The 26,484-nt window shown below is 36.4% G+C and overlaps 1 protein-coding gene across 3 annotated transcripts in view; it reads right to left on the reverse strand.

Annotated features, from left to right (window-relative positions):
* SEL1L (SEL1L adaptor subunit of SYVN1 ubiquitin ligase) overlaps positions 1-26,484 on the reverse strand; it is a 54,701-nt gene that overhangs the window by 7,408 nt on the left and 20,809 nt on the right. For 2 of the 3 annotated variants that reach the window (XM_014846714.3, XM_044774143.2), the window contains exons 4-19: positions 23,827-23,994; positions 22,077-22,182; positions 21,071-21,233; positions 18,332-18,385; positions 18,182-18,241; positions 16,381-16,462; positions 15,864-16,018; positions 12,897-12,953; positions 10,582-10,650; positions 8,633-8,710; positions 7,506-7,568; positions 6,092-6,179; positions 5,594-5,742; positions 4,661-4,826; positions 4,030-4,104; positions 3,106-3,278 (exon numbers count right to left, since the gene is read on the reverse strand). In XM_014846714.3, coding sequence (XP_014702200.3) covers positions 3,106-3,278; positions 4,030-4,104; positions 4,661-4,826; positions 5,594-5,742; positions 6,092-6,179; positions 7,506-7,568; positions 8,633-8,710; positions 10,582-10,650; positions 12,897-12,953; positions 15,864-16,018; positions 16,381-16,462; positions 18,182-18,241; positions 18,332-18,385; positions 21,071-21,233; positions 22,077-22,182; positions 23,827-23,994 — 1,706 coding nt within the window. Of the gene's footprint in view, positions 1-3,105; positions 3,279-4,029; positions 4,105-4,660; positions 4,827-5,593; positions 5,743-6,091; positions 6,180-7,505; positions 7,569-8,632; positions 8,711-10,581; positions 10,651-12,896; positions 12,954-15,863; positions 16,019-16,380; positions 16,463-16,769; positions 17,142-18,181; positions 18,242-18,331; positions 18,386-21,070; positions 21,234-22,076; positions 22,183-23,826; positions 23,995-26,484 lie in introns of those variants that run through there. The other variant, XM_070514148.1, reaches the window with a different exon arrangement.

Below are 26,484 nucleotides of genomic sequence, written 5' to 3' on the forward strand. Positions count from 1 at the left end.
GTCTTAGACATATTTCTGTAAAGGGCAAAAGAAGTCATTATTAATTTTGGCTCAGACTAGAGCGTTCTGCATTCAGATATATGAAAATGGGATGGTGGGAGCTGTGAAATTTTCATTTAACAATCTCACTTCTTCCATGCCCAGACTATTGTCAAAGAACACCAAACTCCTAGGAGACATGGGAAAGAAAGGCTAACGTTAAAAATGACTTTTTCCACATGTTTAAATATAAGCAGTTACTTTCAGTTATTCCCTATACTTGTCCCTTGGGTGTGTTATTGCAAAGAAGAGCACCTTCAAACAACAGTAGCAGTATGATTAGTGTCTTTGAGTTTTAAAGAAACATTACAAATTTTTTTTGGAGTGCTGTATTTTTCAAGATCATAGATTAAACTTTATGTGACAACAGACTTTGTGTGGATGATTCAATAGGGTAATTAAATCTTGTCTATCAATCATATCCTGAATTATATATTCCAATTATAAGCAAGCTTCATCTTATTTAATACTTAATGGTTTTCTAGTTATTTCAGATGCTGGACTGATTAGTTTTTAGTAGTATGAATGTCTCTTTCATTTAAAAAATAGTAAAAAAATAGGAAAAGGTGATCATGTCATAAAAACTAATGGAATTATTCTGATTTTTATATATAATTTTTCTTAAAAGTTGAACCTCAGGGTTCCTTCCCCCTACTCTTATCAAAGGAATACTATGCCTTTTCTCATAGTCTTTATTTACAAGAATTTATATAAGCTATAGATTGTTACATTATAAATCAAATTATGAGATGAGAAAAACACTGATTTTCTTGTTTTATAACCTATTATAAAAACTTGAATTTTGATTTTTTCAGTAAATTATTACTAAGTGTATCCCATAAAAACCATAACATATGTGTGATCTTTATATTGGTCAAACACATATTAATTTTATTTGAATTAATAAACGAAGTCAGACTTTCTGATAGAAATGAAGTCTGACCCGGCTGGCTGGTCTGATGGGGAGAGGCTTGAATAACTATGCTACATGGCGGGGATCTTCCATAGACTGCACTCAGCCTGCAGCTCCCGAGTCTTGACAAAACTGTATTCAAGTATCTAATAGTAACATAAAGGAAAACCATCAAAATTTACATATTGGAATAAAAATTAATATTTAAATGTGATAAAATAAAAAGCACTTTGACAAAAGATAGTGCATTAGCAAAATGAAATGAACAACTTTCCTTGAAGCACCTTAGGTCAACCAAGTGTCTCTAAGTGACAGAGTAAGGGGTGTAATAAGCTATTTGATAAGCTTTGGTAACACCTTTTAGGTATTCCTCCCAGAAACTGAGAAAGTGAATGACCTCAGGGATCAGGGAACACATCTTTCTGCATATCTCTAGTTTCTAATTCTTTGTTTTCAATAAAATTGAAGGGCGATGTAACCAAGTTGTCAGGTGACAAATCATTAAAAACAATTTTAATGATAGATTACTCTAATTTTTGGCATATGTTATGGGGTAAATGTTTGTGTCCCTCCAAAATTCAGACATTGTAACCCTACCCCCTAAGATGACGGTATTAGGAAGTGAGGTCTTTGAGAGGTTATTAGGATTGGATGAGGTCATGAGGGAAGAGCTCTCATGAATGGAATTAGCGTCCTAAGAATCTCGAAAGAGCTTGCTGCTTCTCTCTTGCTCCTTTCTCATGTGAAGACAAAAGTGAGAAGACCACTGTTTACGACCCAGGAAGTGGGCCCTCACCAGACACATAATGACCTCAGGGATCAGGGAACACATCTTTCTGCATATCTCTAGTTTCCAATTCTTTGTTTTCAATAAAATTGAAGGGCGATGTAACCAAGTTGTCAGGTGACAAATCATTAAAAACAATTTGAATGATAGATTACTCTAATTTTTGGAGACATAAATGTCTGTTGTTGAAGCCCCCCAGTCTATGGTATTTGTTACAGCAGCCTGAACTGACCAACAGAGCAAGTAACTCTAAAGCAGTTCCAAGAATTAAGAGACCTTGATATAATAAAATTCTTCCCATTCCCATACTTACTTATGTGAACAAACTTCAAATCATACATTTATAAAAATGAAAAATAGAATTAATACTAAATCTATAATACTTAAACTAATTTTTAAAATTTAATTCATCTCATTAAAGATACATTGTTAATAATTAAAACAAAAAGCAAAATTTTATCAAAATTTATAATATTATGTTGATTTGATCAACAGTATATCAATAATTGGCCAACTATGACGAATAATTTCTCAAGAATTTCTCTTAACACCTAGAGCCTATAATCACAGGAAATAAAATTCAAAATTTGAATTTATATACTTGTTTGCTTCAGATAAGTACGAGAGAGTGATCGGTAAAAGATCTAAGCATTAAAAACATTACATTACTATACAATCCTATAAGAACGTGGACTGAAACTGTAAATTCAGGGAGAAAAGGAAAAGATACAATTTTCATTTAATGAATTTGCTGTGTTTTTAACAATTTAATAATGGAGTATCAAATTATTTTGGTATTTAGTGTAGTCATTTTATTTAAAAAGTTAGTGTTTAAAATAGCTATAACTTAGACCCTTTGAAACTTATGATGAAAAACTTTAAATGTCAAATTGAAAATGTGCAAGAGGAAACATAGTTTTTAAAAATTCTTTTAAGGGTACACAGGGAAAAGCTTAAGACTATGGGTCTAAGGAACGTTAGACTTCATTAGGAAGGTATAAGAATCAGAAATCAGTTTATCAGTAGTAAACATCTTAATTCATTTCAAAATAATTTAGAAACAATAGAATTTGGGTGAAGATGGACAGTTTCTCAAACAAGGAGTTATCGAGAGAGGAGCACTGCAGTTCCACTTCCATGAGTCTCTGGCTTAACAGCCTAAATGACAGTGTGGATATCAATGTGTGTGTGCTCGAGGATGAGAGAGATGCAAGGGCAGCCTTCTGAAGCATTACACAACTGTGTCATAACTTCGAACCTAAAATCTGAGCACATTCCAAAGAAAGCCTGTTTTCTATAAAAATGCTGACATTCTCCCCGAATCACAATTATAGTATTCAAACATTCTTCTTGAAGCCATGCTCACCTGTTTAATGCCTAGTCCTTTCTCATGCATGTACCCCAGATTAAACATAGCTTGTGCACTGTGTTGCTGCTCAGATGCCAGACGATAATGAATAAATGCAGTCTCGTAATCAACGTCAGTGCCAAATCCATAGAAATGGTAGTCTCCAAGTTTAATTCTAGCCACAGTATAGCCTTCAACAAAAGTTAAATGAAAACTGCCAATAAATAAAGTGTTTTTAACACAGACCAAACGATTATTTCTCCTCCTGTTAACATGCTTACATAAAAGACTTTTAATTTGTAGTACACAAACTTTATAACAAATCCTTCAGCTAAGCTATAAATTCAGTAAAAATTTAAACCAGAAGTGTTGCTCTCCTGAAGAAGACTTTGTAATAGTCAAGGAGAAATAAAACAAGGTGGGTGGTACTCTCAATTTCACTAATAATAGGCTTCAAATGGTCATGCTCTATTCTATCATGTCATTTACATTTAAAAATAGTTCAAGTGGACCACTGTTTAGGCTTGGAGAAGGGATAGGCAGACAATGTTGAGTAGTTTGTGCGAAAAGAAATATTCAAACGAAATTAGAATCTTCTGGGTTTTAGACTAATATTCTACTATACATTCTATTCAATTCTCATTTCACACAACATACTGGCCTCAAACTAAAAACCAGAGAGTAAACCATAGCATATCAATGTCCAGTACAAAGACCTTGCAATTCAGTTTAGAAATTCTGGGACTAGAACTTTCATTTTAAGAATAAATACCAATCATGATGTAAACAAGTTAAGCAATAGTATCTGTGCTTAGTTTTAAGGTGATAAACGACATGATTAATCTTTATGGGAGATAAAAAAGCACAACAAAACCAAATGTAAAAAACATAAAGAAAGGTGCATAGGTGAAACTCTTATCCTAGAATTAACCCACCACTCACCTTGAGAGGCAGCCCTGTTCCAGTGCAGCAAAGCTCTGGGGTAAGTTTCATTCTCCCCGACGATGGTTGCTTCTCCTACAGGGAAAGATGGAATAGAAATCAGCCATGTGAGGAAAGGCACTAGACCTTTAGGCTTTGTTTGCAAACTAGGGTGGATATGTGGAGCATAATTTAAACAAGAATTGGGATATAACAAATATTAAATGAAAAAAGTATTGAAATCATATAAGTATTAGAATAAAATGCTGAGTTCCAAGGAATCAGTGCCTTCAGGACAACATTACTCCCTGAAACACGTTGTGTCCACAGAACTAATAATGAGACCAGCCACCGAGCCACTTCTAGGGACCTACAGACTGCTGGAAAGGCAATGTTTTTGTATCTGCTGTGTTTTGAAAAATGTATTTATTTAAAGCAGTTAATTTTATGATGAATGTCAAATCTATTCCTACTGTCAATTCTAATTATGAAACTTTGAAGGCTTAGAGATCTGAGGTAAAATAAGTTCAGCACGTGTTAAGCTCTATTTACAGCAATAAAGAAGTTTCTTTGTGGCTTTTCTTCTTAAACAGGTTAACCTGAGGCGAACCCTTGTACTCTAAACCCAAGGCAGAACTCAAATGAACCTTACTCTGATCGAGAATGAAGGCTGCATTGCTTTGTGCCACTTCGTAGCCTTGTTCGGCCAGCAGGAGGTACTGGATCACGGCCGCATTGTAGTCGCCATCTTTATAGCTGTTATAGGCAGTCATAAGCCTCTCGGACCAGCGGCCTCGTTCACATACATTCTTAAACAACTGTGAGAACAGGAAAGGAAAAAATGTCAATTAAAAAATAAGATATGCCAGAAAATCATTTTTGCACTTTGGCTATCAGTGATTGCTAAGCTTGTTCTTTGAATCTCTGGCAGTTTTATTAAATATATATAAAAGTCTGGGATATTTATCTGAAGCTTTCTCTTAGTCTTTAGAACAGGTTTACAAAAGTAACAGCAAACAACTATATACCATTTACTCTGGCCAGGCACTGTTCTAGTGATTTATGTATAGTCTGTATATTAACTTGCTTAATCCTCCCGGGAGGTTCATGAGGGACCACTCTATGAGGTCAGTCCTGTTAACAGCCGCTGTTTACAAGTGAGGAAACCAAAGTGTAGAGAGGTTTAGGAACTTCTAAACATTTATCAATGTCACTCTGAGGTGCCAGTTATGAGTTTGCTCAAGAAGAAAAATTCCAGTTGGGAGATATTAGATTCCCCTTTGCAACATCTGTTTAACACACACTTTTTTGACAATGACTACGTCTCAGATACTATCTTAGGTGTTGGCGAGACTGCAGATAACAATCTCTGACGTTGTAAACACTGATTCTAGTAGGGAGAGACAAACGAAATAAATAAATGTGATAGTAACACATAGACTCTCCGAGTCTCCCCTCAGTATATCTATGCTCACAGGCTGAGTCTGCTTCTACTCTAAGGAAATCATGCAAAGAAAACCAGAAATAAAACGGGAGACTTTCCTACTGGGCAAATTAATTTCCTGTGTACAAGAAAAGCCCTCACCTCCACTGCGGTGTGACACGATCTCATCACTCCTGTGCCGCTGGCATGCATCTGTGCCAGGTTATAGAAAGCCAGGATGTGGCCTCCCTGAGAGGCTAAATTAAAGTACTTCAAGGCCTGCTTATAATCCCTCTTGACTCCAATGCCATCTGTGAGGAAAATCACACGACAGGTGAGGCATAGTCTCAAACAAGATTCAGCTGAAGCATCAGCAAAGCTTTACATAAGGAGCCTTACGTTAAGCCTTTCATAAACTAAGCGAAATTCAGAATTCTTACTCAGGAAAGATGTCAATCTTATTAACACAGATTTATCTATTAATACAGACTAATATAATTTACAATGAGAAAACAAGATGCACAAGTCATTAAGTTGGGAGAACATTAATCAGCCCGAATTCAAAAGCTCTCATTTCCATATCACAGTGGCATCTAGTAGAAAATAGGTAATTTAGATCTTGGTGTATCCATCATTAATTCCATTAGATTAATTACTTACTATAATACATAGAGCCAAGCTGTAGTTGCCCATCCACCCAGCCTTGTTCAGCAGCTTTCTGGAAATACTTCAGTGCCAGATCATAATTCTGTAGAAAAAGAGGTTACATGATCACATGATGAGAAAGCTCAAAAAGAAGTTAGACTCATTCATTAAAAAAAATTAAAGTGCACATAAAATATTCTTGAAGAGCCACTGAAAGAATTACCTTCTAATTTTTTAAAATATAAAGATGGTAATATACTTTAATTCATAGGGGGATATTTACAACTGTGAAGAAAAGCAAATAGAGTTTTTGTGAAACAATTGGTATGTCTGCTCTCAGAAAGCATCAACGACACTAGTGAAACACAAGGCCAGGATTAACACAGTCATATCTTTTCTATTAACCAGCAAATCCTTTTTAAATCTCACTTTTTTTAATATTAAGTAATGAAAATTATCCTCTCCTTATCCATTCCTTCCCTGTGTAGCTTATCAAACACCCTATGATTATTAGATTTCAAATATCATACATATCCATAGAGAAAAATTAAAACAAAGATCATGACTGAATTTTAGTATCCTAAAATGACTAGGAGGAATCAAAATGAGACCACATTACTGTCTTTTGTGCTAGAAAATACCTGTAGATTAGAATCCTAAACCTAGCTCTTAGTTTCAGGCCCAAACTAAAAGAACATATTGTTTGGAGAGATCATTTGAGGGGAAAAGAGGATAGCAATGAAAATCCAAGGGTATCCAACTGAGGAAGCAACACAGAAAGAAGAATGAGAGGCAATGGCCCGGAAAACCAAGAAAGCTTACAGTCACAGAACTCCAGGGAAGAAAGAGTTCAAGTGACAAAGAACCAAAAAATGTCAACTAGAGTTGACACTTCGGAGGTTACTGGTGACGTGCATAGAGCAGTTACATGAGGTAAAAGCCTGACTGCTAAGATCTAAAGAGTGACTGGAAGCAGCTAATATAGTTCATTCTCTGCAGAAACATGGCTTTGCAGTGAAGGGCTGGACAGAAGAGACGTGGTAGCTAGAAGGGCAAAGGGTAGTCCCTCCTAAATGGGAGGGACTTAAGCATTTCCGTAGGCTTGAGTGAAGAAGCAGTAGGGAGATGTTTAGGTCTTGGAGAGATGGAAGAGTAGGCAGGGTGGAGGAGCATAGATGGAAGAATGAGAAACAGCTTCACACCTTTATGAGAAAGTGCCAGAGACAGAGCCATTCTAAGAAGGCACTTGGAATGGTGGGTATGGGTCAATGGGTGGTAGGGAACCAAACTCAGAGACAACAGGACAAGGTTCAGCTTTGGTTAGAATGAAATAACCTCACCTGGGCTAACTGGAAGCTAGTGAAGGAATACTCCCCTACCTCACCAGCTGACTGCGTGTTAAAGTCAGAATGTCAGATTGGAAACTTACAACTTGAACCCCTCTCCCATAGAGGTAAGCCATGCCAAGCCCACTCTGTCCAACTGGGTTGCCCTGCAAACCAGAGACAAAAGGGTGAAAGGATTCATTAAAAAATAAATAGGCAAGAATTAATGACTGCAAAAGAAATAATTTACAAGCATACGCAAAACATGTCTTAGCACTTTTCAATGCAAAACAGAATTTTCACCTTCCCATCAGGCTACATATGATACTGATTTTTAGAGACTGGGGGCTTTCAATAATTTGATCAAAAAGAGTAAATAGTAAATTCATTTAGAATTAAATTTTGGTGACTTACCTTACGACCATCTGTTTCATAAATTTATGAAACAAAACATGACTAATGTATTTCATCTCTAAAATAAAAGTCGGTAACTTTTTCTGGATAGGTTTTCATTGGTAACCTCCCTTGCCAATAAAGAAGGAAGATGCCATGGGGTAGAGTCAACCACTAATAAAACCCAATATTGGGACTAATTGACAAAGATATGCTTAAGATTACTCAAGTGTCATGGAGCAAAGATGATTATTCTTTTGAGACCTAAAAGAGAAAAATCTGGAATTCACCTAAACTCAGAGGGACACAAGGCATCTTTTAAAAAAGTGTCACAGCCCTCCTTTGGGAAATACTCAAATGATATTTGGAAGCACAGTAACGTGTAGTTCGCGAAGAGATAAGTGTAAACACTGGAGGTGTATGGGGTCTTAAGTATTCATATGTAGTTTTCTTTGGGCCAAAGAAAGCCTAAATTATGTATTATGATTATCAAAACTACCAAGTTATGTAAGTTTTAAACCTCAAGTTGCAATACAAATAGGACAAATTATATAACTCTCAATTCCATTACTAAAATCACTATTTCCCTGATCAGGAAACTTCTCAATGAAATTGAGACAGAGACTTAATATTCAATAATCTCCTAAAAAAAAAATTAAACTGCTTTTTATTGGGAATGTTTTTCTAGTCAATTCATTCACATGAATCATTTAAATAAATGCTTTCAATAATTTATGGTATTAGTTGGTTATGATTAATCCTTCAATATAATAAACTTATTTATTAAAATAATAGCAATATGGTACACATTTTAATACACTGAGTCATGAGGTCTTACCATGTCAGCAGCTTTCTTAAAGTAGTGAAGAGCAGTCTCATTACTTTGAGGTACAATATCACTGCCCTCTGAGTACATCTGGAAAACAGATCTCAATTTTATTAAGAGCTAGAACTCTCTCCCCCATTACATTTTTCTCCTGTCTTGTCTTATTTTGATTTTTCTTAGGTCTCATGAAATTGTTCAACAAAGTTTAAAATTCCCCACAGGGTATTTTAGAATTAAAAGCAAAACCTTAAAAGTAAATACTTTTATATCATTATATATTCTATGTCATATCAAACATAGGACTTATCTATAAACATGAATATATAAAACCACTTCACAGGTCAATCTCAGGAGAAGATTTTCATCTCTAACTCCAAGATGAATCTTTTTTTCACTCTATTCCAAGGCCGGGTGATAAATTACTGCAATCAGTGATTAAATGAGGAAAAGGAGAGCTGTTAGCAATGTCCACTCTCCCTTCTCCTTCACCACTACTTTCCCCAGGATAAGATAAAGGGTAGGTCTTAAGTTCAGGAAAAGAAACAACTAAAAGGCTATTTAAAAATGTTTAAGACACTGAATGATTAGAGTATCAGGTATGGCCCATGAAAAAGGGCCATGAGAAAGAAAAGAATGACCAATACTGTTTTTATCCATGTACACAGTAAGAAAACAACAAAGAAAATCATTTTTTTTGTGATAGGGCTAATTAGTAATTCAGAGCAAGACTCTGAAATGAAAAGTTCTTATGTACTTAACAGAAATAGATGGGAAACACCAATTTCTATGCCGTAATAGTTGGAATGGGTACATGTAGGGTTCTCAGGCCCCAATTAACTAGTTGCGATCATGTGGCAAATACTAATTAGATTTTTCTGTTTGTAAAAACTTCTAAGATATATTTTATCTGAGCCTCCTAACCTTAGAATTTGGTTACAGATGAAAATATCCATTGGTTTACACTGTATTCATTTTCAAAATAATGAAAAACGAAGTTTGAGATTGTGCCGTGACACATGGAATCTATTTAGGAAGTCTCTAGGTGTAAATGTTTCCCTGCTTAAGAAAAGAAGAGCACTGAGAGATGGGAGATGGCTGTCACACTTAAGATAATTAAAAGGTCTGCAGACAAATTCCAACAAACTCTACCTGCCTCTATTCAGCATGGAAGGAAACAGGCAATTATGACAGACTTAGCAAAAAACTGCACAGCATAAAGGATAAATTCCTGGGGCTGGCCCTGTGGCCGAATGGTTAAGTTCGCACGCTCTGTTTCGGCAGCCTGGGGTTTGAGCGTTTGGATTCTGGGTGCAGACCTACTCCACTTGTCAGCCGTGCTGTGGATGCATTCCACATACAAAGTAGAGGAAGACTGGTACAGATGTTAGCTCAGAGCTAGTTTTCCTCACACACACATTTACACAAAGAACAAACTCCTCATTATTGTATATGATACATAAAAAGTAAGAGCTCAGACAGTAACAGCTAATTTTTTTTTTAGTGAGGAAGATTGGCCTGAAGCTAACATCTGTTGCCAACCTTCCTCTTTTTGCTTGAGGAAGATTGTTGCTAACATCTGTACCAACCTTCCTTTATTTTGTATGTGGGATGCCACCATAGCATGGCTTGGTAAGTGATGCGTAGGTCTGCACCTGGGATCCAAACCTGTGAACCCCAGGTCGCCAAAGTGGAGTGTGCAAACTTAACCACTATACCACCAGGCTGGCCCAGTGATAGCTAATTTTAACAGAGAATTAACATAGCTATGAGTAAATGCTATGTTACATGTAAGTTACCTAAGAAAATACCTCAGAATAGCATTTACCTTAAGATACAGTGTTCTTACATTGGAAATTTTATTTCCAGTTTATTTTTGGTACACTGTAGATCCGGAATACAATATGTGCTTACTATGAAAACACCTCTTGCTATACATAACACATTCACAGGAGGTACAGTACCTTTCCCAAGAAGGCCATGGCATGTGAATTGCCAGCATTAGCTGCTAAATTGAAGTAGTCAAATGCTCTCTGTGAGACAAGAATTTATTAAAATAGTTAGTTTTTAATAGAATCTACTCTTGGCTTTTAACCAAAATAATTATTTCAGGAACATTTAAAAAATCTTGTTAAACTGCAGTATCTCAGTTTAAGTAAATGGCAATACCATGTTGCTCAAGGTACCCATCCCTCTTCACTCTCATATCCAATGCATCACTAAGTCTTGTCACATTTACCACCAAATACACCTTGAATTCATCTACTATCCTCCATTCTCACAATGCGACTCTAAGCTACACTCTCTCTCACCTGAACTTTTGGAATACTCCCCTCCCTGATCTCCTTGCTTTCACTCTTGGCATCATCCAAAGTGACTGCTCGTAAATTTCAACATGCTGGTCCTTACAGCCCCTTGGCATGTTGCAAGGAATATACTGTCGTGATCACACACTGCCAATCTCAGTATTGCTTCATCTTGCTCTCTGTGTATACCAGCCATGTTCCTTCCTGCCTCAGGACCTATACACATACTGTTTTTTTTGGCCTGGAATGATCTTACCTCTAGACTCAACTTCTTCTTCTCAGAGAAGTCTTCCCTGACAACTGCCACCTCCCACTCATTAACCTGTTATTGGATCCTTTAATCCTCCTTCTTAACAATAATCACAATTTATCACATATTTCTTGGTATGATCATTTTAAAAATATCTAATGCTTCTATTATACCTGAAGCTCTGTAAGGGCAAGGACCAAAGCTATTTTGTCTAGCACTGTATCCTGGATGCCTAGCAGTGAATGGCACATAGTTGGTACTTAAACATTTGTTGAATTAATGCAATTACATACTCGGAACTCCTTTTCTTCCTTCCGTGAAGCTGGTCAAATCATTTATCATTGTGTAGTTGCTTCACAGGTAGGCAGCATACACCACCACCAAGAATATCCCAAAACTTGTGTAAAAGGTAGGCAGCAAACTCTTACCCAGAATTCTATTCTCTCACCTGACATTTTTATCAACCAGTTCATCTGATGCTTCACTGGCCTAATGACCTACATTTTAATGACCTATAGACAATGAAAGCTGTCAAAATGCCATCTAAATAAAAAAAAAAGCACAGATATTTGATATAGTTTTGGTGATAAGTGTATTTTGTTACAATCTAAGTCTTAATGTTCATGGGGTATAGTATATGAAATAACCTGAATAAGAACACTTAATTGGCATGTAGCAAAACAGAGTTTTATTAGTCTGACAAACATTTACTGAGCACTTACTATGTGCTAGGCACTGAAAGTGGCAAACAAGGCAGGCCCAGTCCATGCTCTTTTGGACCTTATGTTCTGGCAGACAAAACAACTTAATTATACAATTAGCTAATTTATAACAGACAAGGGCCACAAGGAATACAGATTTTCAGAAATCATAACTGTGGTACACAACCTATTCCAGGAGCGGGATCAGGAGTCAGGGGAGACTAGTTAGAAGAGATATTAAGAGTTGAGTTCTGGAGGAGGAGTAGGGATTAGCTACATGAAGAAAGTAGGTGGGGTAATATTCACTCTGGACTGAGGGACTAGCATCCAGAAGTCCTGAGACAGGGAGGTTTTTAATATTTTCAAAGACCTGAGAAAAGGTCAGTGTGCCTGTGACTCAAAGCAAGGGGCTGGTGAAGTAAAGATACAAGGCCTTGGAGGTGATGTTAAAGGTTCTGGTCTCTAAGCTACTGGAAGTTGTAGACCACTCAAGAATTTTAAGCAAGGGAACCACACAATCAGATGTGTGGTTTACAAAGACAGGCTATTGCTTAGGAAAAGCAAGCAGTAGATTATTCACCCAAGTGACAGGTGTACTGATGGAAAGAAGGGAAGAGATGAGTGATATGTAGGACATAAAGCAGCCAAAAGTCGGTGACTGTATACTCCTAATTTCTCACAAACTCAACACTGAATTTTCCTCAGTTGTATGAAAAATGTTCCAATAGGAGTTTTAAGACTCACCTCTATCACTTACCTCTAGAAAACCAAGACACTGTTTATGTATTTTTGGGAATATTGAGAACTAGGTGTTAGAACTAATAAAACCTTTCGCACCACTATGTGGTATAATCACATTTTTATTCTTCAGCTTCCTCAGGGGTTAGTTACATCTTGAAATGTCATTTGTGACGGCTGTCTTAACACAAATTTGATGCTATCATTGACTTCACAAGAAATACATCTGGAGAATCATTTTTTGCTACAACATGAAGTGCAAAGCCCAAGGAACAGAAAGTTACCTGATGATTTTGCTCTACTCCACGCCCTCCATGCAGATGCAGTTGTCCGAGACCAACCTGAAAATTAACCAAAATGAGGCAAAAGTAAATGGTAGCATCTGGCAGGTAAATACATTCAACCAACAAAAAGCCACTTGGTCATAAAAAGGTTTCTGTTCATAATTCAAGAAATTAAAGATTTAGTCTTAACTCCTGAAGATATTACACTACTCTAACGAACCTACATTTTTTAAAAACTAAAAATGTCTGCTTTTAATTATAAGGTATCCTTCTGAAATGGAGGTGAAATAAAGGTATTTTCAGACAAACTAAAACTGAATTTGTCACCAACGAATCTACTTTAAAGGAAATACTAAACAGTGTTCTTTAGGAAGAAGGAAAACCATCCTGGGAAGCTTGGAGATGCAGTAAGAAATAAAAAACAATGAAAAACTAAATTTATGAGTAAATGTAAATTATATGGACTGTATAAAAGAGTAATATCTTGCAGGGTTAAAAATATATAAACTAAAACACATACAAGTACTATAAGGTCTGCATTGTCCAGGAAATAGTGAAAGTGCTTGTTCATATCAGACTTTGATAAAAAGAGCAGTAAAAGAATATCTAACTATCATGCTAGTAGAGGAGAAGAGATGCAATAGCAAAAAACACTCAAACCAAAAGAGGGTAAAGAAAGGAGAGAAAAGGGAATGTGGAAAAGCAAAATAAAAGAAAGCAAGTTAAGACAGAAAATTTAAATCCAAATATATCATTAATTACTTCAATTAAATGACTGTGAGAATGGATTAAAAAAAAACTACTCATATGATGCTTACAAGAAACATAGATACCTTAAACCTAAGAAGGTTGAAAGTACAAGAGAGAAAAGACATTTCGTGTAAGAACTAACCAAAAGAAAGTAGTGTAGCTATGCTAGCATGAGGCAAAGTACAATTTGAAGCAAAAAATATTTCTAGAAATAAAAGAGGACATTTCATGATATAAAAGTTAGTTCAATAGAAAGATAACACTATTAAGTCTGTATGTAGTCAATGTGCCCTAAAGTATATATATAAATCAAAATTGACAGAATAGGAGACAAATCCACAATCAGAGTGAGAAATTTAAACAATATTGTCTCAGCACTGGACAGAAGCAGCAGACAAATTCAGCAAGGATTCAAAAGATTTGAACAACAGGATTAAGAAATATGACCCAATTGACACATACAGAACACTGTAACCAACAACTACAGAATTTATATTCTCTTTAGCACACAGAATATATGCCCAAACGGACCAAGTGATGGGGCATAAAGCAAGAAATCTCAAACAACTGAAATCATACAGAGCATATTTGGACCACAGTGGATTAAACCAGACATCAACACCACAAAAGTAGAAAAATCTCCACGTATATGGAAACTAAGAAAGTCACTTCTAAACTACACATGGGTCAAAAGAAACTGCATTATAAATTAGAGCTAAATATAATGAAAATATGACAGTGGGAGAAAGTATTCTACCAGATATGAAGGGTTATAAAGCTATGAAAAATAAGACAGTATTGGCACAAAGACGTGTATGAGAATATGCACGGAGCGTTATTTGCAACAGCCCAAATCTGGTGAGAGTAAAATGGATAAATTGTGGGTTTTTCATACAATCAATCTCATATAGCAATGCAAATGAATGAATTACAGCTATATGAAAACACATGGATTAATTTCAGAAACCTAATGCTGAGCAAAAGAAGTTGATACAAAAAAAATGTCCCATGATTTTTTTTTTTACGTAAGATTCAAAAACAGGCCAAACCACTCTACAGTGTTAGAATTTCTGTCAGCTCAGTGGGTTACCTATGGGGAGGAGGGGGTAGTTAGTGATAAAGAGTTCTGAAGAGGGGCTTCTGGGGTTCTAATTATGCCACACAAGAGGCTCACTTGGTGATAATTCATTGAGCTGTACATTTTAGATTTGTCTACTTTTCTGTATTCATGTTATAGTTTAATATGTAAAAAAAAAGAAAATTATATACTACACACCATACATGGATTTTTCTTTTAAGTCAAGTTTTTCAGTTAACACATTGAAATCAGCTTTCCACTTAAAGTAGTATTCTACATAATTTTTAATGGCTGCATAGAATTTCATTATATTGGAGTGGCATATTTGAGCTAAATAACTCCCTATCATTGGCATTTAGATTGTTTTGAATTTTAATTGGTCTGTAATGTGAAGAAAAATGTTTAATCGGGTAAGATACTTTATTATAATTTCCATGAGCTAAGATCTGGATTTTTCACTGTAGTTTTTTTTAACTTAAGACTCCCTTTTGTTAGTCTTAAAATTAATTGTTCTTAAAAAGTAGCTATTGCTCATCTCTATATATTGCTAAATCAGAAAGAACAGTAAATTTAATAGAAAAAAAGACAAATGAAGTTCTTTTTAATACCATCAAAATAACCCACGAAACAACCAACTACATGATACTTTGATGAGTATCACACAATTTACATTAAACAAGCCTCCTTCTGCCTGTGACCTTATGGTCATGAAAATTATGGTCTAAGGTGAGCAAAGGACACAGGACCAGTAAATAGTTCTGCAGAGCATCCGAAATTCCAAATGTTCCCAAGACATTTTGTTTAGGGAAAGCGACAGTTTTCATCCTTGGTGACCCCAGTGAGAGCTTTCATCATCACTGTAATACTGCTCCGTTCAAGCATCGGTTTTCAACTGTGGTGCAGAGAAGAGTTGCCTGGTCAGCTTTTAGGAACTATTCTATTAATGCCTGGGTCACATCCCAGATGAATCCAAATGGAACATCTTGAGAGTGTGGGACTAAAACGTAGCTAATAATAATGTAGCTAATAACTGCTCAGAGCAATGGAAACGTTACTTACAGATCTAAGTGCTTGCCCCTAGCATTTACACACTAATATACAATGCAGTAAGATATTCCAGGAGATGTTTAAACACATACCTGTGCTTGTACATCACCTTTTTCCGCTAGGAACTGGTAATACTGAATCAAATCTTCTTCTAGCATTCCACTGTTCATTCCGGGATTTTCCACCTCATCAGGCAGCCGTATCCTCTGTACCACTGAGCCTCCTGTCAGTGAGATATCACTAGCAACTGAAATGGGACAAAGTAATAATGTGGATGAAAGTCAGAAGGATTGTCCCACAAAGAGAAGTACAATTCCAGCTGCCAAACGTTGACAGACACTATGTTAAAGGAAACTGTTTCTATAGTAGTCTATGGAGTACAAAATAGCAATCTAAACTAAATTCAGTTTTCTTCCACAAAATAGTTGAGAAGTGGAATCCAAAGCAAAATTTTTTTAAAAAGTACTTAATCAACTAGTGTAAAGACATTTCCACTTGAGAGTCATTCACAATATTTCAAGTATCACAATAAAAACAGATGCATTTAAAATTAAGTCTATAATTTTTTTTCTTTTTTTTTGGTAAGGTGAAAGGCAAAACAATAGATACCATGATTGGCAACAAGACGATAATGAGTCAGCGCAGACTCACAACTCTGGAGGACTCCAATGCCAGCCCAGTATCGGTAACCCTGTAAAACAGCTTCAAGTGAGAAGACAGCAGTTTCACAGGCCTCAGCGGCACTCCTTTTGGAACAAATAAAGTTAACCATACTCGGAATATAATTTTTCTGTCCTTTGATCCAGGTACACCGTCAGTTCATTTATCCTGAGTTTTAGGTTCTGAGGTAATTTATTCAGCAAGTTCAACAACCAGACTATAGCTAAGAAGTAGGAAATACAGACTATAAAGCTCCTAGAGAAATCAAAATAGATGCCAAGAACTTTACGTATGAAGTGTGCTAATTTTACGTATAAAAGAAAACTACTTAGCCTCTTTAGAACACATTTTAATTTTATTTTAGATACAATTTTAACAAAAATGGGTTAATCTTCCAAACTAGCAAAAAAGCAACAAATTAGCAAAATTCGGATGATATGAGACAACTAGAAGCAGGCACAATAACACCAGCAATAAATGACTTCAGAATCAGGGGAAGATAGCTAATTATAAAGAGCAGAAAATAGAGGGGCTGGCCCCGTGGCCAAGTGGTTAAGTTCGCGCGCTCCGCTGCAGGTGGCCCAGTGTTTCGTTAGTTCGAATCCTGGGCGCGGACATGGCACTGCTCATCAGACCACACTGAGGCAGCGTCCCACATACCACAACTAGAAGAACCCACAACGAAGAATGCACAACTATGTACCGGGGGGCTTTGGGGAGAAAAAGGAAAAAATAAAATCTTTAAAAAAAAAAAAAAAAAAAGAGCAGAAAATAGAAAGTAGCGATCTCTGGAGTCATTTACAACAGACTCAAATAACTTTGCAAACTCTAACAATCCTTAGGGGAATACTGTATAAAAATGAATAGCATTTAATGTTCTTATTCCGTAGCCACGCTATTTAAGAAGACTGGTAAATAACAAAAAAAAGATTGTCAAAAAAATTTAACATACTTTTGCCATACAAAAATCTAAGTTTCATATTTCTTGAAAATTCATCTAAAAGAAATTTTTTAAATACTATTTGAAGAATAAATGTTACTGTAGATTAAAAAACAAGTGGGAAAAAAACCTTCAGAATTAGTGAGGAATGTCTCCGAAAGTTAGCACAATCCCTTGTTTTTACTTGCTTAAACTCCTTTAATGGTTTCCCTCTGTAACAGGACAAAGTCCAAACTCCTTGGCATGATGTACAGTACTACAGTCCTTTGGAATATAGTAACACGAGTTAGAGGTCACGTGACTTATCCAAAGTCAGTTTATAAAGCAGAAGGCAGATTAAACACCTCAGCAGAAAAGAATTTGGTGGAAAGATTCTATATTTACCACTAAGTCATTTAAGTGATCAATGCCATCAGATAACACATAAGAGAGACTCTTTAATGAACTTCATAGGACAGTTCTTTGTATAGTAAATCTTTCATCAATTTAAATGCAAAATCAGTGTAATCCAATCTGAAAAATGATTCTGACAATTCCAACTTACAGAAAATTTAAAAAGAGTCATTTATCAGATTTCTATTTTAAGGGAAATCAGCCAAACTAATGATCAAAGAAAAATTGTGGACTCTACTATCTTCATCCACATGTAGATTCAAGAATTAACAAGAATTTGAAGGAAGTTCAACTGACTATTTGGTCTTAATGAATATAAGTAAATCTCAATCAGGAAAGCTAGACAAGTTGTGGCCACTTGTAAACCATAAATTCTGTTACCCAATATCATTAGCCTTCCAAATCAGTCTGACTTACCAAAACCATGTGGGCTATGAGGTTGCCCCCAAGAGCTCCAAAAGTATAATATACAAGGGCCTGTGAAAGAAGAAAAGATGTGTAACTAAACATGGGCTCATATTTACTCAATTCAAATTGTAGTATACAATTAAGTTTTAATAGTATTACCTTTGCCTGACTTGAATTAACACCAAGTCCAGAGGCATAGAGAAAGCCAAGAGCCTGAAATAGAACAAGAAAACTGAGAATTCCTCCTTTGGTGGAAGTTTATCCAAGACTGACATAGTTTTATGAAGTATGAAAAGATGCATGCATCTTTAATGCTAAAACATTTGAATTGCACAAGTATGCACAACTGTGGAACTAAAGGACCTCAGAAATGCATTCAAGGTTTTACAAAATATACAATGAAATATAACTTTAAACAAGTCAAAAAGTTTGGCTTCAAGATCAAAGACAATTTAATAAAATATTAACTAGAAAAACAAAGCTCCACACACTTAAACTTGGCTTTACTTTGATGAATAGCTACTATGAGAACAAAACAACTCCTATATTACATCAACACATTATCTGTTTATGCAAGGGGGATACACAATGAAAATGGACAAGAGATTACCAAGATGGACTATCCCAGGAATAAAAAGAGCCTGCAAGGGGTAAAGGGAGAAAGGTGCTTTATAATGCTAAAGCACACACAATTTAAAAAAAAAACAAAAACACAACCAAACAATGCAAATGCCCTTTGCCTTCTGAGGATCATCCTTGATGACATGAAAGTATAAGCTAAAGTTATAAAGGCAGAAGGGACAGGTATCAGTGCTCATTAAAATCCATGAGCTCTTTGATATTTCCCAGCCTCCCTTGTAGTTTAGGTAGGGCCACGTGCCTGGGATGTGGCTGGAAGGGATGTAAGCCATTTTTAAACCTGGCCCTTAAAAACTTTCCAGAGAATTCTCCAGCCCTGCCTTCTCCCTTCCTGATGGCTTGGAAGCCTTGTGCTCCAGATGGTATAGCTACATGACAGAAGCAGTCCTTGACCCTGAGTCACCATTTGGAAGAGAGTGGTACAGGCAGGAGAGCTGCATAGAACCTGGCACAAACAAGAAATAACTCTTTGTAGTGTTAAGCCACTGTGATTTTGGTGCTTTGTTTCATTAGCTAGAATTAATTACTGTGGGGAGAGTGCTTTGTCACATATAAAGCACTGTGGCATTGTAGGGTTCTATTATTGCAGGGAAAAGATGCCTTAAAAGTAAAACTATTCTTCAGAGCAGAATGTGTCTGAAGATAAAGACTAAGTGTGTGAATTTCATATAAAGTGATTTATGCAAAGAAAGGAAAAAAGCTTTGAAAACAAAGGGGAACAATTAAGATATAACCTGCTTATAAACTGAAACCAAGACTATGTAAGACTTGCAGACTGGTAAGGTAATCAGTCCTGTGGAAAACAATGGTCACAATTTCTGCTATTGTTTAAAGAGACTGAAAACAGACTTCCTCTAACTATGACTAGAAATTTTGTTAGATCTTTAAGCAAATCCAATGCCTTCAATAAACCTGAATTATCCTTTTTTTTGAGGAAGATTAGCCCTGAGCTAACATCTGCCACCAATCCTTCTCTTTTTGCTGAGGAAGACCAGCCCTGAGCTTACACTGGTGCTCATTTTCCTCTACTTTATATGTGGGACACCTGCCATGGCATGGCTTGATAAGTGGTGTGTAGGTCCGCACCTGGGATCCGAACCGGCGAACCCTGGGCTGTGGAAACAGAACATGTGAACTTAACTGCTGTGCCACTGAGCCGGCCCCTAAACCTGAATTATTGAAGCCATTTTAAATGAATGCGGTGGTCCCCTAAATCCAGGTGTCAATCTTACTAACAGGGAATCAAGAAGGTATTATGTATCAACTACTGTGATGCAATATGGAACACAGAACATCCCCTATAATGCGGTCTAGCTGACTATCCCCTAGAATGCAGTCTAGCCAAAAATATTTTGAGTTCATCAGCCTTTAGCTGTGACATCTAGTTTATTGGAAATATAGATGATGAAGAAACAAACTAAAGGACACCATGAAGAAGCAAATAGACAAATTGAAGTAGGACATTCTGCAGAAAAACTGGCCTTATCTCTAACAGGAAAAAAAGAAAGGCAGGGGCTATGCTAGAAATAACAACCAAATATAAGGTGCAGTGCTGGACTGGATACCGCTTTGGACAAAACAGGTATAAAGAAAATGTTTTGGTTTAACACATGAATATGGTATGGGCATTAAATGATGTAAAAATTTACTGGAATGGAAAGGGAAAGGTTGTTTACTGAAAAGAGCAAGTTATGGAACAGCAGACAGTGACATTTTATTTTAATAAAGAATTCACATGTACATATACACACAGAAAGGTCTAGAAGGGTATGCCTGCACTAACATGGTACCAATGCTCATGCCTGGTTGATACATATGTGATGTTTACTTTCTTAGTTTTTTATTTTGTGTTTCTAGCTTCCTATAATGGACATGTACTACTTCTGTAATAAAATTTTTTTAAAAAAACACCAAGATTAACAAGAGTTGGACCATCTGAACTTTGGAAAAAAAGGAATGATGAATAATCTCAGATAAAAAATCAATTACCTTTGTGTTTCATTCTCTACAGATATAATTTTGAAAACTACAAATATAATTGTGGCAAAACGCAAAAATGCCTAAAGTGAACATAAATGTTCTTAGACTAAAGAAAAAGACTAAGAAGATTGGTAAAATGATCTGCCACAAAATTAACATTTAAAAATATTTTACCTTCCACTCTGACTTGTCAAAAGAAGTCAGGGCATAAAGAGTAAACTGCTCTTAAAATAAACAAGTGCAGTGAGTTGAGAGATTCTCCACCGAAAGTACACTTACAGTTTGTCCCTTGGGAGAGCCTTCCTCAGTCAATTTCTCAAACATCTCTTTGGCTGCCTGGATATTCTGTGTCAGGTAATCACCAAACAAAAGAGCATAGGACACTCTCTCCAGGGCCTTGGTATGGTTCATGCCTGCTGCCTTTTGAAGATACCGATATGCTCTTTAAAGGTAAGCAATTAAAAAACAAATTAGCAGTATTTTGGAACTGCCATTAAATTTTTTTTCAAGATCTACTAAAATGCAGCATAAATAATATCTTTATTCTACAGAATCCCTCTGACATCTTATTTCTACTAAATTGTATTACTTATGTATATAGAAAACATGCTGTCTACTTTGTTTTTATGGAAGGTACTAGTTCTCTCTGTTATCCTAGTATCTTAGAAGGGTCTAATTACACTAACAGTAATTCTAAAAACTCCTATTAAAAAAGTTAACTGGATTTGCAATGAGAGAATTGTAATACCATGGTGTCCAGTAAATAATCTAGTGATATGATAACCATTGCAGATAAATCTCTGTACAGACTACAACAAAAGTCAGCTGAAACTAAAGGGACATAAAATGTCAGAAGACAGTCACTTGTTTTATGTTCTTTCCAAGTGCAAATTCCTAAATTCCAGTCTGTGTCTGCAAGAAAATTACAAAGCAAAACCAAAAACAAAACACCTGACAGCAATTCCTTTTGTTTGTTTCATGTAATTTTAAATTCTGAATAGCATATGTATTCTTTGTTCTCAGAAACTACTGCAACTTCAGCCAATTATTTCTGTTTTGCTCACTGTTCATTCTTGTGATCAGTATTTATAACCTTTTTATCCCAACAAGCTAAATCTGATAAAAGCAATACCACTAATGTCCATATATCATATTAAGTTTTCTTGTAATGCAACTTAAGAAATCCTCTGTCTTTGGCACAATACTTAAAAAAAAAAAGTTCTTAGCTATTTGTCTCAGTAATGGCCCATCTTAGGGGAGGAATGGACTTGGCAGTGCTACCTACTCTCTTTTTTGGCTTTTCTTATTGCTTCCATTGAGGATTTTCATCCCAGTCTGGTACATCATCTCAGCTTCCTGCATTTGACGTCTTTTAGCAGCCTCTTCTTCAGCTAAAAACAAAAAGTAGATACATTTAAATGGAGTTTAATTCTACACCAATTATTTATCAAACATCAGTACTGACTCTTTCTCTTGGGTAGTCATACAAACACGGTTAATGATCATTCACTATTTCCAAATGTGACTCTAAAGAAACATGGTCTAAGTGTGGCCTTTACCTGACAAAAGATTTTTAAAAAAATAAATAAAACTCATTGAAATCACTTTCTTTTAGAGAAGGCAGTATCAACCTGGTTTCGGAGGGTACTTTTCTGCTAGAAATTCTAAAACTTTTTACATAATTCAACTACAATTTCAGTAGAAGCTTATGATTATATGCCAAGATCAGCTAAAATCATAAGAACGAAAGAACATTAAATAAAAATAGAAAAATACTGTGTAGTCAAAGGACACTTTAGCCTCACCTGAAATACTGACATCTTTACAAGGAAAGTATCTGACCAATTACATAATAAAAAGTTAGTAAAAAACTGACTTTTATTAAATACAGATTCCAATCTAATAGTTCAAGTTCTCTATTTTTTTTCCTATTCACTGATGCAACACTGAAAATCACAGAATTGTTACAGATTTCTCAAAATTATTTTGCAAGTGTAATATCCATTTTAACAGAAATCTACAACTCATTAAGAGACATTTGAATATTTTATTAGGACCAACATTTATACAAACAGAAGTGAGTTGTTCTTGCAATATAGAAAAATCTGATGTATTAAACTGGAGTACCTAATCATACTAGCCTACATCCAAAGATGGACTAAACTTGATATTATCTTCTAGGAACGGTTAAATATTCTATCAGTCATTATTTTGAAAATGTTATTTGTTATGAAAGGATGTACATTCAAGATTTTCTGTTGTTCTTTTATAGTTAGAAAGTTTTTCCTGAAAACACAACTTGCCTTTAGAGCTCAGCCCCTTTATACTCGACATCAATATTTAGGATGGTTAAATATACTATATTTATCAAATATTATCTTAGCACAGCACATTTTATTCAAAGTATTTTAAAAAGGTATTATTTTTCTTCTAACTACTATTAACCTTTGCCATAATGTTCTGTTTCCTTTATTGCCAAAAAATGTTTTACATTAATTAATTTAGCAGCCTGCCTGAGGATTTACAGAACAACTTGTGCACACCAACAGAAAACCATCTCTAAATAAGACATGAGTGCGATAGGCTGCCAAGTGACAGCCTGGAAACAAGTAAATACACTGCATAATTCCTGCTCTTAAGTCCATTCTTTAATGTTATAACCAGGTTATCAGTACTGACCATTTCTGACCAAGGTGAAAAAAGGATAGCTAGAAAAAGGCCTTAACAATGTTGATGGAGAAGGCCGGCCCCATGGCCGAGTGGTTAAAGTTCCACATGCTCTGCTTCGACGGCCCAGAGTCCGCGGGTTCAGATCCTGGGTGTGGACCTGCTCCACTCATCAGCCATGCTATGGAGGCATCCCGCATACAAAGTAGAGGAAGATTGGCATAGAGGTTAGCTCAGGGCTAATCTTTCTCAAGCAAAAAAAGAGGAGGATTCGCAACGGATGTTAGCTCAGGGGGAATCTTCCTCACAAGAAAAAAAAATATTGACTGAGACATAAAGCAATATAGACACACCTGAGAAATACTTACTTTCACAAAAGCCCCACTTTTCATCTGCTTTATAGTCATAGGTTGTAGCACACCACAGTCTGCCATCTTCCCTCCCATCTGATGTACATTCATCATATTCTTTATCCAGGAAAAGAAAAGGGAAGTGGCAGGGCTCCCCATGTGCTGTGCCTTCAATGGCAGTCAAAGCTGGAAAGGTAAGAAAAAAAAATCTAAACATGAACAGCACCTCTCATATTCAATGGAGTGAACACTGTCAATTCCAACTATTAGAATTTGAAGACAGATATGATTTGTAATGGGGAACATAAAAGGGACAGCACTGATTCTGTTTATGGACAGCCTGAGGGTGAGTCAACTTAGTGAGCATGGCTAGCTGACTACCCAGTTTGATACCTAGCTTAGAATTTCTGAAAGTCTTGAGATATAATACCCTTAGAATGTTATAAGTCTACTATAAAACTCTTGCCCAACTAGGGCAGCAAAAGATAAGGCAAATGCAAACGAATCCAGTGTTCAGCACAACTCTCCTTTTTCCTATCTGAATGGTGTAAGTCAGTTTCCTTAATAATATAAAGTTATATACAGAAAATGATCCACTAGGCAAAGTTAATCACTCATGTACTCTTCTCTGATCCCACACCATTTTATTAGAGTACTTATCATATGCACTCAAGTTCTTTCTTTACCATACTCTAGCTCCTACTATATTTTTTTTAAAGATTTTATTTTTTTTCTTTTTCTCCCCAAAGCCCCCCAGTACATAGTTGTATATTCTTTGTTGTGGGTCCTTCTAGTTGTGGCATGTGGGACGCTGCCTCAGCGTGGTTTGATGAGCAGTGCCATGTCTGCGCCCAGGATTCGAACCAACGAAACACTGGGCCGCCTGCAGCGGAGCGCGCAAACTTAACCACTCAGCCACGGGGCCAGCCCCTAGCTCCTACTATATTTTGAGCTTGCTAAGGGTAGAGACCATATCTCTGACTTGTTCTATAAGTTTTTTTCCGAGTATCTCTCAGGTACTAGGAATTAGGCTAGGGGCAGGAAATGAGGTGGGGCATGGGTGTCTGCTATACAGAACTTACTGCCTAGCAAGGAAGAGAGACATTAAACAAAAGTGTGATGGATGTTATGGAAAGGAAAGCCTTTCCTGTCAGGAAATGAAGTTTACACTGAACCTCACGGATGTGCAGGAGCAGGGGGTGGATGAAATGCTGCAGAGTAGGGTGGGGAGAAATACTGTAGACAGAGGGACAGTGTGTATTAAGATCAAATGAAAGAGAGCATGGCACAGTAGAGAAAATAAAGAAGTAAGTATGTCAGAACAAATAGTGAGAGTGCCGAAGTGGACAAGAGAAGAGGCTAAAGAAGCTAAAGAAGCCAGACTATGGAGGTCCTGACAATCTTATTAAGGAGTTTGGACTTTATCCTGAAAACAATGGAAACTCACTTAAGAGTTTTAAGTAGGAGTGACATGCTCATACTTACATTTTATTAAGGGAGTGGACAATGGAATGAAGGGAAGCAAGGCTGGATGCAAGATGACCAGTTTAAATGTTGTAACAGTAGTCTAACTGAGACGTAATGGTAGCCCGAAGAGGACAATGCAATGAAAGAAGTAGATGTACGCAAGTGATGCTACGGAAGTAGATACGGTACTACTTACTGACTGCCTAGATGTGCAGATGAGAGGATGGAGGAGTCAAGGAAGGCTCCCAGGCATTAGGCTTCAGGAAATGAGTAGATGGTTGTCCTGACTAAGGGAACACTAAAGGAGGAGTAGGTTACTGAGTAGGGATGAAATGGATCAGAAGAGAGACAAGTTAAGCTTTGATCTTGCTACATTCAAGGTGGCTATAAAAAAAACAAAACAAGTTGCGGCTGGCCCAGTGGCTGAGTGGTTAATGTTCCACACACTCTGCTTTGGCGGCCCGGGTTCATGGGTTCAAATCCCAGGGACGACCTACTCCACTCATCAGCTATGCTGTTGAGGTCTCCCACATATAAATTAGAATAAGACTGGCACAGATGTTAACTCAGAGCTAATCTTCCTAAAGGAAAAAAAAGAGGAAGGTTGGCAATGGATGTTAGCTTAGAGTGAATCTTCCTCACCCAAAACAAAACAAAACAGGTGAAGATGTCTTAGACATCTTTTCAGTTGCAGCCAAAAAGTCCTCCAGTTTATAGATACATTTGAAGCCAAGAGTATGCATCACAATGCTGAGTGAGAAGTATACAAGAAGACCAGAGGGCCAGGGCTGAGCCTAGAACCATACACGGTAAGTATGATACATGTCAACTTGCACTCGTTGCTTTTTACATGGAGAACTGAATTAGGCAGCAGAGCTTAGTGATTAAGAATATAGGTTCTGGAATGAGAACACCTGATTCAAACCCTGTCACTTATCAGCTGCACACTTTCAGCAAATTATTTAATCTTTATCCTAATCCATAAAATTATTTGGAGATAACTTCCTTATCCACAAATAGGGATAACAGTCCTTGCTGCATAGAGTTACTTACAAAGACGAACTGAAATAATATGTGTAAGGGACTCACCATGGTCCCTGCCACTTAAGGTAATGCGAGTTTAAGAGATGGCAACTGCTATTGTTATTACTGGGACTCCTGATCCGAAAGGCTGGAAAATACATGTGCCTTCTTCCTAGCGTAAAGAAG

Source organism: Equus asinus, chromosome 7, assembly GCF_041296235.1.
Source record: "Equus asinus isolate D_3611 breed Donkey chromosome 7, EquAss-T2T_v2, whole genome shotgun sequence".
In the NCBI taxonomy this organism is placed as follows: domain Eukaryota; kingdom Metazoa; phylum Chordata; class Mammalia; order Perissodactyla; family Equidae; genus Equus; species Equus asinus.